The sequence below is a fragment of the Larus michahellis genome, chromosome 3 (genome assembly GCF_964199755.1).
Source record: "Larus michahellis chromosome 3, bLarMic1.1, whole genome shotgun sequence".
Classification (NCBI taxonomy): Eukaryota; Metazoa; Chordata; class Aves; order Charadriiformes; family Laridae; genus Larus; species Larus michahellis.
The window spans coordinates 71,692,826-71,704,880 of record NC_133898.1 but is presented as its reverse complement, the minus strand read 5'-3'; the positions used below and the strand labels follow the sequence as shown (position 1 = coordinate 71,704,880).

The window sequence follows — 12,055 nt, the reverse complement described above, 5'->3', positions numbered from 1 at the left end:
TCTTGAAATATCATTGGTTCTGGAAATATTTCCATCTTGCATTGAAAATTGTTATAATGAATGGAAAAATGCCTTTTAGAGAAATGGGAAAGGAAACACTTTGAGATGGCTTATTGGAAGAGGAATGGCAGGTCTTCAAAAAGTATAGTTCTTACTAAGATACTTTAATAAGCAAAAATACATTGAATTCACTCAAAGGGCCCTGAAACATGAAACTTCTGTCATTGTTTAGTTATTATTGTGGAGCACAATGACAATTTATTGTAACTATGTATGCATCTAGATTTAGGAAAGAAGTCCAAATTAGAGTTTATAAGCTTTTAAACTGTGAAGTTCCTTAATTGTAAAATAGAAACTTCTACTAAGCTCAAGAGATGACAGTAGCTCTTGGAATATTGTTTTGTCTCCCCTCTGCTCTCCAGTCCAACCATTCCTTTATTCCTTACATACTAGTTCCCTGAAGTTTTAATGCATGGGAAAGTTATGAGATAATACCTCACCAGGAAATTATATAGGGCTACAGAATGCTTGCATTCAGCCGTTTAAAGGCCTTTCTTTTGTCATTTTCAGTATGTAGAAGGAGTTGCAGATAAGATACAGCCAATGTCTGATCAGCTGAAGGATAAAATAGATGACTTATCACAAGAAATTCGTAACAGGATGCTTCCAGAAAAGGTGTTGCAAGCTGAGAACCATGCAGCCCAGCTGAATGAATCATCTGCAATACTGGATGGGTAAGGCAGCCGTTCATTGGTAATGATAAAATCATGAAACAGGTTTGTAAAATTCCTTGACAGAAATTGAAGGGCATTCTTAGACTTCAACATCTGTCACTGGGAATACACAAATAACCAGTGTTCTATACGAGTATACAGCTATCCAGTTGGTTAATTTGAGGGCGTATCTCTTATAAACCATTTCATACATCTTTGATGCTTACAGGCTGCATTACCTGCAAACAGTGCCAGCAGATGCACTCTTAACACAGTTTAATTTACTGTATGCTTACTGCTGTGTTGTTATAAAAAAAAATTGAACTTTGTCTTACAGAGCCCACTATGTGTTTTCATAAACACAAGCTTGTTAAAAACAAGCAGTATTTTTATTTTTAGGATGGCCGTTTTGGTAGGAGACCCTTATTGTGGTGCTAATTTGTTTACTGTCAAGAATCCCCCATAGTGATGAACAGTAATCCCTCTAGTGGTTTCGAAGCACTTTCCCAAAATGAGTATGTGTCATGGGCCAAAATGCTTAAGCCTAAGTGCAGGAACTTCAGTTTCTGTTTACCACTATCCCGTTCCTAAATATAAGTGAGAATTGCAGCGCCTTTGGTTTATATGACCACAGGCCTTTTGGAAGTGTTATACTTTATAACTCATCATTAATATAGTTCCTGTAAAGAACAGAAGGTAAGGGGGGTTTTGCTATGTTTTGGGTGTCTTTTGGGCATCTTGTAGGGTGTCTTTTGTTTTGCTGTATTTTTTGCATTTAAGAAAGCAAACCATAAATAGTAAGTGTAATTTGCAATAGTAATACTCAGAAATAGATTGTGGATATTCTGCCTCTTGGACCTATCCCCAGCATAGCTTCAGAGCTTTATTTTCTCAAAAGCACTGCATGAATAAAAAAAGATTTTTTCTTAACATGAACAGTGTGCTCCTTTTTTGCTGCTTGCATCTTTTAGATCTACCTGAAGACTTTAATATCCCAAAGACTTGTGAGCAGATGCTTAACATTTTTTCTTGCCACATCTGTAATTTTGAGGAAAAGGCACAGAATACTTTCTGATAGAGTGTCTAATACTTGTAAAATTACTGGCTTCATATACAGTGTAGTCACGCTACTTGATACTCAGCTTAATTTATGCTTTGAGGAGTACATAAAATAATGATAGCTGTGGTTTCCTAAGTAAGAAGGATTTGAAGGGCGCTATTTCTAGAAAAACGTGACTTTTGTAAATTATATGTGCACTGTCTGGTTAGGAAACGTCAGTTTTGTGGTGCATCTCCGGGCCTAAAGTAAGTGACTAGTGTCACATCCAACCGCAGTACTGAATTTAGATATAAATATCCAAATATAAATATATAAAAATATATAAAAACATGGAAAGCTGGCATGGCACTAAGAAGCAGAGACAATATAGACAGAAAAGAATATTTTGCCTCCTTAATGAAATGTTGGCAAAACATATTTTGAGACAGAGGTTTTTAACTATGCTAAATAGACTTTTTTTTAACAGGTGCACACAGGTACTTCTGTCTTAATGTTGGTCTTAGGGAGCTTAGGGTTGTGTTTAATGTGGCATTCACTGTGGTAAGCAGTATCACATAACACTTCTATCTGATCCATACATCAACCACAGTTTCTCAAGATACACTATGAAAAATGCAGAATCAAGGACATTAAAAATTACATCTAAAAGAAAATTGTTCAAAATTCAAATTTCTAATGTGATCAGGTACATAGTTTCAAAGGAGAAAGAAATACCAAGGTGCTTGTGTAATCCTGCATCGGGATAAAGCTGGTTACTTCATGGACTGGCATTAAACAGTCATACTACTTTATAGGAATATGCAGTCTCCATCTGTCTTAGAAATTAAAAAATGTATTTATCTTCACAACTGGCACTTGGATGTCTTTCAGTTAATACTAAATTTGCTGAAAAGTACCATTTTGTCTTACAGAAGAAATTGAGGGAGAGCCCTTTCTCTCCAGTCACCCCCTAAGGCTTCAAATAGTATATTGATCGATGGTGAGGATGTTCTCTTGAGAGTTAGAACGTGGAACAGTTCGATAATTCAACCTAGAAAAAAAAAGTGTTATTTTTCCTGTATACAACGAGTTATTAGTATAGGCTAATCACCTAGTTATTATTAATCACCTAGTTATTATTAATCACCTAGTATTAGTATAGGCTAATACCCATCCTTTATGGGTAATCACCTGCTGATGAGTAAATGTCGTTGGTATTAGGCAAATCCAGTTCAGTTCCCTTTTAACCAGAAGAGATTTGAACTATATTTCAATGCAGTACTTGAGCTACTGGCTAGAGAGCTATTCTGGACTGCGCATTTCTCTAACAGAGCATCACAAAAGCTTATTATAGACTACTGAGCTCCATCTGTAGTTGAGGAAGGAGATACGCTTTTCCGGGAGTGATGCAGAGGCAGCTCAGTCATGCTTTTTCTACAGTAGCCTAAAGGGAATCTCTCTCCCTCTATTAACTACATGTGGAGTCCAAGGAGTACACATTCTGTCCCCTTTGTCTTTCCTGTTGCATTTTGTAGAAATCATTAAATAATCATTGAAGCAAGGATTGGACCCCAGCTGTCCTCAGAGAATTGGTTAATTACTAGCTGAGAGAATGAATTTCTTTTTCCTCCACACACACTGTCTCAATGACTAAGTATTTTATACAAGCTGGAACAGGTTCAGCAGGAGTAATCCCTGCCTCCCTTATATCGCCATATACCTTGATGGCTAGAACATTTCCCAAGAGAGGCAAAAATCCAAGTTCAAATCCATTCTTGTCCAGGGATTTTAGCACATTTACCTTTTGTTCAGGAAAAGCATCATAGGCATCAGGCGTACTATATTCTGAGGTAGATGTCTTCAAGTTAATTCTGTAGGTGCGGTGCTTTTTTGTAGAATGTATTTGAATATATCATGCAGAGAGAGTGCAAGAAAAGTGATTTCTCCAACCAGCTCAGAAATTCCCCTGAAAGGCAGTTAGCTGAGCTCCAGTCCGGTCACTGCACCAGGAAATATTTGTTTATAATTACCTTTTAATCTAATTATAGTTATTAGAATGGAGTACTTCATGTGAATGGAACTCCCCATTCAGTATGAAGAATTATTGTCTATGTTTTTCATTTTGGTCAGCAAAATTAACATTTAGGATTTGGTTTAGACAGTGAGATCTCCTGTGATGCCTGTGATGATCCCCCTCCCCTCCCCCCCGCCATGTTTGTACAGTGCAAAATTCATTGAGTTGCCTGGCTCAACACATAACCTATAAACCCACATTATGAATAATGTTACCTGGATTATAGTGTTAAGCACTACACTATCTTTTCTCAGTGTCTCATCCACTTTTATCTCACAGAACCTCCTCTTTAGTGAATACTGTTTTTTATGTCTTTCTGCACAGATAAAACGTGAATTCCATTAAACACATGATGCCAGAACTCCTGAAATCTCAAGTGTAGCGTTGCTCTCTAAAGGAATGCCGTAGAAATACAGGCTGTTGGGTTTGAAAAAGTAGGATACTGTGTTCTGTTGAGCTCTGATAGCGGGTTTAATGGTGTGTTTACTTTTTCCATCCCAACAGAATCCTCGATGAAGCCAAAAACATCTCTTTCAATGCCACACTTGCTTTCAACGCATACACTAACATCAAGGATTACACAGATGAAGCTGAAAAAGTTGCCAAGGAAGCCAAGGCTCTTGCAAATGAAGCTATGCAAGCGGTAAGAAAAATAAGTAAATTGGGAAGAAGGCTTAGATTTTCTGTGGAACTGTGCTACACCATGTTTTGCCATCTTATGCCTTTATTTAGAGACTCGTGCCACCATAGATTCTTGAGATCAGAAAGCTATGCCCCATCAGAGCTACCTGTACCTTCAAATGGCATCCCCATTTGTTCCTGACTCCTGTTCCATATTTTTCTTTCCCTTTTTATTTACAATTCTTCCTCCCCCTGTCTTCCACCTTTCAGTCTCTGTATGGCTCAAGCCAACAGCTGCTGCAGGAAAGCTTTGAGTCAGGAGTGTGGGTCATTTGGTACTCAATAAAACTAGTTTATATTTAGCAAATATTTTGCGCACATCTAAAGAGCTCTGTACCTTAATTAACTCTTCACCCTCTAGTTCCACGAAAATGCTCAGAGGCACTTCTCTGCATGTAGGATGAACTGCGTGCACGTAGCAGAATTCTAGAAATGGAGAATTGTAGGAGGGGAGCAGAAAGTTTTATTCATAGAAACCATACAGCTTCTTTTGTGAGCTTTGCCATGTTTCACAGAGAAATCTTACTCTCACTATGAGGCACTGCATGCAAATTTTCAGAGGAAACGGGGAGAACTTTTAAAAATAGGATTGTAAGGTAAAGCCATCTCTCCAGCCTGAGTCATAATAAGGAACTTGCGTCCTTAATGTGTATGCTGTAAGCAGAAAACATTCTGAGCATAGACAGATTAATTTTTTATGTCAAATATCAAAGGAGTTAATGGCTAATTTGTGGAAGTCGGTCAGAGAGCAACTGACGTGCACTTCACAGGGACACAGAAGCACAAGGAAATCGCCAGACCCTATAGCTGATACAGAAATATACAGATGAACAGGAGCAACTTGAAGTTACAGCACTTGTACATGAATAAAGGTGGCTTGCAGAGAGTTACTTCAGTCAAATGGATTGTGAGAACAGCAAAAGCAATCATATGCTGTAAAGGTCTGTATTTAGGAGAGGATAAAATAGTCTAGCCACTGCACAAAACTTTTAATATTTTTAGGCTGTTTACATTGCCAACATCTATTTCAAATAACATTAATTACCATATTTCTCTCATGATGAAAAAATTCCACCTCATGCATTAGTATGTGCTAGTTCTCTGTGAATAGATATTTGTTTCACTGGAACTCCTAATCAGACTGCAGAAGTAAATAAGGAGCTGGGGATTTTATTTCTTCTCATCAGGATTTAATACAGATAGCTATCTACTCCTTTGATAACTCGCAGTGAGTGAGGCAGGCAGCTCTTTCAAGGATTGAATAGGAAAAAAGATACATACAGCAGTCAAGAAACAAAGCAAGCAATTACATGTATGGCTACAAAAGAGTATATATCAGATGGTGAACCGGCTGATTATACCAAGGAGAGAAAGTGGTTAGATAATTTGAAAGGGATGGAGGTGAAAATGGACAATATGATGTAAAAAGAGACGAGTAGCATGGAAAGAGACTAAGACATTATTAAGGTGAGATATTAAGGTGAGATTTTGAGCATCTGCATTGCGTGTATTCATTAGAGGGAGCTTGGTTTTTGTTATGAGCTGTGTATGTGTAACAGGGATCTAGTTGATAAAGAAGAAAATGGAGGGAGCTGCCGTCCTTTAAATGTAACTGACTTCATATAGAGTAGAGGTAATCAAATTGCTGTAGAGCAAGGTAGAATTTAACCATTATTTGTTAAATGATCGTGTGAGGATTTCAGGCCAGATTTAAAAAACATGTTAATTGTGAAATTCAGTCATCTTTTTGCTATTCTATTTTTTTGTTTTTATGCAAAGACTCTTGAATGTTTGCTCATTATAAGTGAAGAGCTGAACTGCTAACCAGGTAAATCAGGCTCCCTCTTCCTGCAGGCCCCAAGGAACTTACTTTTAGCTGAGCTTCAGCGTAAGAGCAGGAGCGCACCCTCACTCAGGGCTGGCTGGAGCACCATGGTTCAAGCACTCTCCTAGAAGGCAGCATTTGTGGATTTGAGCCCCCTCAGACTGAGAAGCCCCTAGAAACTGTCCCCTCCTTCCTGAGAAGGTCCTCTTTGGAATGCTGTGTAGAAGACAGAGATCATGTTTTTCCCCTCCTTTTGAAAGATGGAGCCATGTTCTCTTCTTTATGAGAGCAGTTGTGGGTGCCTATCTTCTGTAAAAGACACTGATCTCCACATGCTAGCAGATAATGGAGAAAAGGGCTGAAGCTGACACGCCTCCCTGAGCCTAGCCTTTCCCATTGACCAGTTATAATGTTGGGGCAGGCGGAGGAAGGTTTCCCAACAGCAGCAAGCTGGTGCATGAACTAGAGGTGGTAGAACAGGATTGGGTTTTAGATTCCACCCTGTATGTCGGTGGAGTTTGTTTTTTTTACAAGAACCTTAATGATATCTCGGTGGTTTTTTTGTATTTTAGTTTGTAATGGGAAAATTACTTTGTTTTCAAATTAAGCTAATGTCGCTAAAAGCAAGAACTAAAAGATGCTTAAAATCCATCATGATTACAGGAAGCCTGATAAATGACTTGAAAAAAAGGTATTAAAAATATGACAGAAAAATCCCTCCTGAGCTTTTAATGATGGATTTGCTCTCCCTTTTAAAAGCAAAATAAATTTATCATAGATGAGAAATCTCCAGTATTCGAGCAGTTTCAACATCCCTTTACTTAGCCAAGGCGGTGACTGACTGAAGAGAGGAGTCATGATAACAGATCCAGCTTGTGTCTCACAGATCAGAATCATAGTTTTACAATACATCTTGGAAAAGTATGATTATTCTTAGGCTTTTTAGAGAGAACTTATAGGCTAGTAACTGGAACCACAGGTGACATGTTAGGTGTTTAGGGTCCTAATTCCTTCTTTGCTTTTCTGTAGTGGTACCCCGGCAGTTATATTGGGTGTCTAGGTTTCCTTATGTGACAATGGCATAAAGTGACCTAGCTGTCGTCCTCGTGAGCATGTCCTGAGGTGCACATTATTCGTAACGTTTTGGTACTTCAGAATCCTCAGCTGTCTTCAGGACTGGTAAAAATTAGAGCAGCCCCAACTCTTGCGTAGGTGAAAACTTCCCAGAATACATGTACAAGAAAAGAAAATAATTTAATTTAAGAGTAAGGCAGAACTTCTTTTTACTGGTGTGAATTAGCACTTAGGTCTATAAAATACCTTGTACGTTTGTAAGTTCAAGTATGTGATCCTCAAAACTGCCCCAGTGCATTTACATCCATGCTTGGAGCTGTACCTTGTATGTGACCAAAATCACCAACATCTCAGCAGATTTGGGCAACATGGTGCCTACTTCATGTTTACATCCATTCATGAAACCTCAGAAAAAATTCCTTTCTGCAAATTCCCCAGCAATTCTCAGTCTCATATGTGTTCAGACCATGCCCAGCACGCACTGTCAGGGGAGTCTTCACAGAATGCTGTGAGTATGGCTAATCTTATTCAAACTTGCAGAGTGTAGCACATTTCCCTGTTAATGTGATAAGTGAGTAATTCACACAATCATCCTTGGGAAATCTAGAGATATTTTCTCCATCCCAGAAGAGTGCCATAACCCACCAGGCTGAACTGAAATCTTTCTGCCACTCCTGCAGAAGCTGATCTGTTTGACAAAAACAGAGTTCAAGATTCATTGAAATACCAGAAAAAGGAAGACAGAAGGGATATTCTTCATAAATTCTTTCCTTACCCGAAATTATCTGCTAATTATCAATTCATGGAGTTTTTCTGTAATTTGATAGATGTTTTTCTTTTGCTGTTAAACTTCATTAAAATTTTTGCTAACCCATGGGTAGGAAAAAAGCAGATCATTAAGGATGATGCATAGTTTCAGTGGCAGCATTTCATACTATATTATTATAACAGGAGTTATGCCTCTAAACCGCGATTGAGATTGCATTGGTTAGATACATAATGAGATCCCAATTCTGCCACAAGATGCTGCCAGCAGTCAAGCTGCATAGAGTTTGCATGGGGAGGGTAGGAGGTGTGAAGGAAGGCATAGGGTGAGGAAGGTACTCTGGAAGAGACAGAATTAGAACAAATTAGATACCTGAGACCCTGCAATTTTCCAATTTATCTTGAATCACAATCTTTTCTTACTTTTTTTTTTTCCTTTTTACAGCAGGTGTCCCAATTTAGAAAATAATATCAAAGACCCTTGTCTGTCAGTCTTATTAATTCATAAAGGGGTTCATCATGATGCAGGCTTGCCACAAGCACACAAACTCAGCTCGCACAAAGCCAGAAAATGTTTGGGGTTTTTTCATTATTGACTTCATCATAACTCAATGTCTCATGAGCCACAAGAAAAGCTAGAAAAAAAAGTATGGCATCAGGTGTCTTGATTAATCCTCCTTTTTAGAGTTATTTTTAAATAAATAGAAAATAAAGCTTTTAATCAGTACAAGTGTATTTGTCTCTGAAGGGGCTTTTCTAGTATTTATGCTGAAATGTGTTTCTGACTAATTGTCAGCACATGCCCAATTATTGTCCCTGACTTGACGAACTTCTTGGTTTTGCATTGTAAATCTGGCCTTACAACTTCATTGCATTGAATATAAACTGCTTTAACAGCCAGTCAACCATGCCTAGTCATTTAATAATAATAACAATCATTATTTTTGAAGTCCATGGCCACAGAGTGATCATACCCGGGGTTCTGTTGCTAATGGGAAAAGGAATATAAAAGTATTATCTGATTTGACAGGTGCATCTGCCACAAAATCTGGCCTAATATTTTTCCTTCAGGAGCAGTCTTTTGCTTAATTGGATAGTCTTTTTTTTTTTCCTGGATTTATATGTATTTTTCTATTACCAATACTACTTGCATTACGTGATAAAGAAAATCTATAAGAAACTAATTTTGTTCATCTTTTGAATGTATAGTTTCTGTTGATGTTAAAAGGAATTTGTGTACACAGCTTCATATTTCAGGTGATCTTGAAAATATGGCAGCCATGTGGGCATTACTTTTTAAAATCACTTAGCCTGTGATGAAAGCTAAGCATACATTTACATCCCGTATGAATACAAGGAATCTTTAACAGCTATATCCCTGTGACATGGCAACATATACTATGAGATATCCCATAACAAGAAATTTGGTTCTGAATTTTGCAAGTATGCAAAGCATTCCCAAAGATTTTTAAAAGAAAAGGAAATGGGCAAGTCTAAGATATGGTTTTTAGTGTTGTTGAAAAACAACGAAGATTCAGTAGTATGCGAAATATCACCTCTGGGCTTGCTCATTGTATAAATAATGAATAGCCATTATAACTGTGTCATTTAATTGACACATAGTTAATTTTTGAGTATATGTATCTGCCCTGGAAAATGAAAAGTAGCTGCTTCTTAATTACATACGAGTTACAAAGCTATGACCCATGACTAATATAGAATGTTATCTGGCTGTCGGGAGTATTCTCAGAGAAATGTATTCAGTATGATTTGTGACCCGAGTTCAGTCTTATAAACTGAAGAGTGAGTGGTTCAGAACCTAGAGCATTTCCTACCAACTGAAAATACGAATCTAATTTAGAAAAATCATTTTAACTATTGATTAATCTCTGCACTGAAGATTTTTGGTTTTCAAAAGAAACACCTTTAAGTAGCATAATATGATGAAAGATAGTTATTTAGTAATAAAAGTCTTTCAGATTAACTGCAGTTTGCCCTTCTTTTTAAACTCTATTTCTTTTATATCATATGTTCTTTACTATCCTGGAAATTACAATTCTTGAATTTAACCACAAAGGCTTTTTTTTTTTATTGAATTTTTATTTGAATTTAACCACAACCACTGTTGTCAGTATTAAAATTTGGATCATCAGATCCAGTCTGGCTTCTAAAGGTGCTGTTGCTGCTTTAGGGAGAAATAGTGTATTGCATGGTGTTGTGTCCATAGCTGGAGGGAGAAACCCATGCTCAAGTGGAAATATCTGTTTTCTTTGTTTGTTTATTTGTTTTGGACAAAGTTTTGCTCCTAGCATCAAACCTGTTTCTGTAACACTATAAGCATTTTCTCTTTTTATTGAAGTCATCACTGGTATTCCAAAGGAAATCTAGCTTCCCATAAAAACAAAAGGAAACTAATTAGAGAATTTTTTTTTTTTGTCTCTTGTAGACCAATATAACAGCAACGTGATATAATTCAGAGCACACTTATGTTCACTTAAAATTTAGATGACTGTTCACTTAGATCATCTTCATATACCTTTTATGACTTCAGACTTTCCTGTATGTATGACATTGCTTGTTTGTCTACAGACATCTGGTCCTCAAGGATCGTTGAAGGATGGTGCCAAGAGCTCTCTTCAGAAAAGCTTCCGGGTCCTTAATGAAGCCAACATGTTAGAAAATGATGTTAAAGGTATGTGCAGTATATGGCATTCAGGCCCATTGAATACAAGAAAAACATCGTGAGACTGCTATACTTTCAGTACGAAGAAGCCATATCAGTAGATAAAAGTATAATTCATTATGTGATTTGAAATTTAACAATGTATCAACTAAAAAGATTTTCCTCCAGATGCCTCCCTGTCCAGGCATTGTACGGAGATTTCTTGGGCAGGAAGGTTGAGGAGGATGGTGCTTTGGTCTCCTCTTGCTAACTACAGTAAGGGCAAGACTAAGTGGGGCAGAGAGGGGGATGGAAATACTGGTTCTGATTTACCAAATGCTTTAGTAGAAAATTAGTACAAAACCCAGCCCAGCGTTTAATTTGTATTCTTGTCAATACAGAAGCAGGGTTTGCAATGCCAGTCAGAGATACCACATCTCTTCAGGATGCTTATAGGATTGTGCCAGAAAGCGAAGCATGGGGAGGTAGAATGAAGATGGTTGCCAGAGAATAATGGGAGGGATTTGCTAAGTGCTTTCTTTAAAAAATGAAACTAAAAATGAAACTATGCCATGTCTCTAGAGAAAAATTACTATTTTCACACACACACAAAATATTTCTTTGTTCCTAAAGCATAAATACATGTCTAAATGCAGTTCATGAAGTTTGTAGATTCCAAACCAAATACTTTGGGTTCCCTGTGAAAAATAAAACATCTTTAATTTCTATTCAGTATTTTCCACTGGGGAAAAAAAAAAGAAAATGGTTTTGAACTATGCTATTTGGTGAGACGTAAAAGTTGGTAATTCAGACTGTGCTTGTGATGTACTTAATATTTTCTCATCAATAAATGAGAGTATTATTGGTGAATGCCATAGTGTGAGGAGGTAGGACAGTAGTCAGCATGGACACATAGGAGGTATTTCATGGACATGTGAATAATCAGCTGCAGAAATGCAGGATAAGGAGCAATTGTCTGTGTAGCACTTCTCTGGAATGACACTAAAAAGAAGCATGGATCATGTGCTGGTTAGAGGTGGAGAAGGCGGATGTCACAGAGGAATGCATGAATAGCAGCATGGCTTTCCAAAACACAATCCTTCCACTCTGTTCAGGGTTCCTAGTGCTTTAGCTAAGTTACTGGCTACCATCCTCGGCACTGAACTTCATGAGAGCTGAGGTGGTTTGCAAGGAGTCCTGAAGACAAATTGGAGATCTGACA

The 12,055-nt window shown here is 37.5% G+C and overlaps 1 protein-coding gene across 10 annotated transcripts in view; it reads left to right on the top strand.

Annotated features, from left to right (window-relative positions):
* LAMA2 (laminin subunit alpha 2) overlaps positions 1–12,055 on the top strand; it is a 376,159-nt gene that overhangs the window by 301,713 nt on the left and 62,391 nt on the right. For all 10 annotated transcript variants that reach the window (XM_074580763.1, XM_074580762.1, XM_074580760.1 and 7 more), the window contains 3 exons: positions 571–734; positions 4,331–4,469; positions 10,761–10,863. In XM_074580763.1, the coding sequence (XP_074436864.1) occupies positions 571–734; positions 4,331–4,469; positions 10,761–10,863 (406 nt within the window). The remainder of the gene's footprint in view (positions 1–570; positions 735–4,330; positions 4,470–10,760; positions 10,864–12,055) is intronic.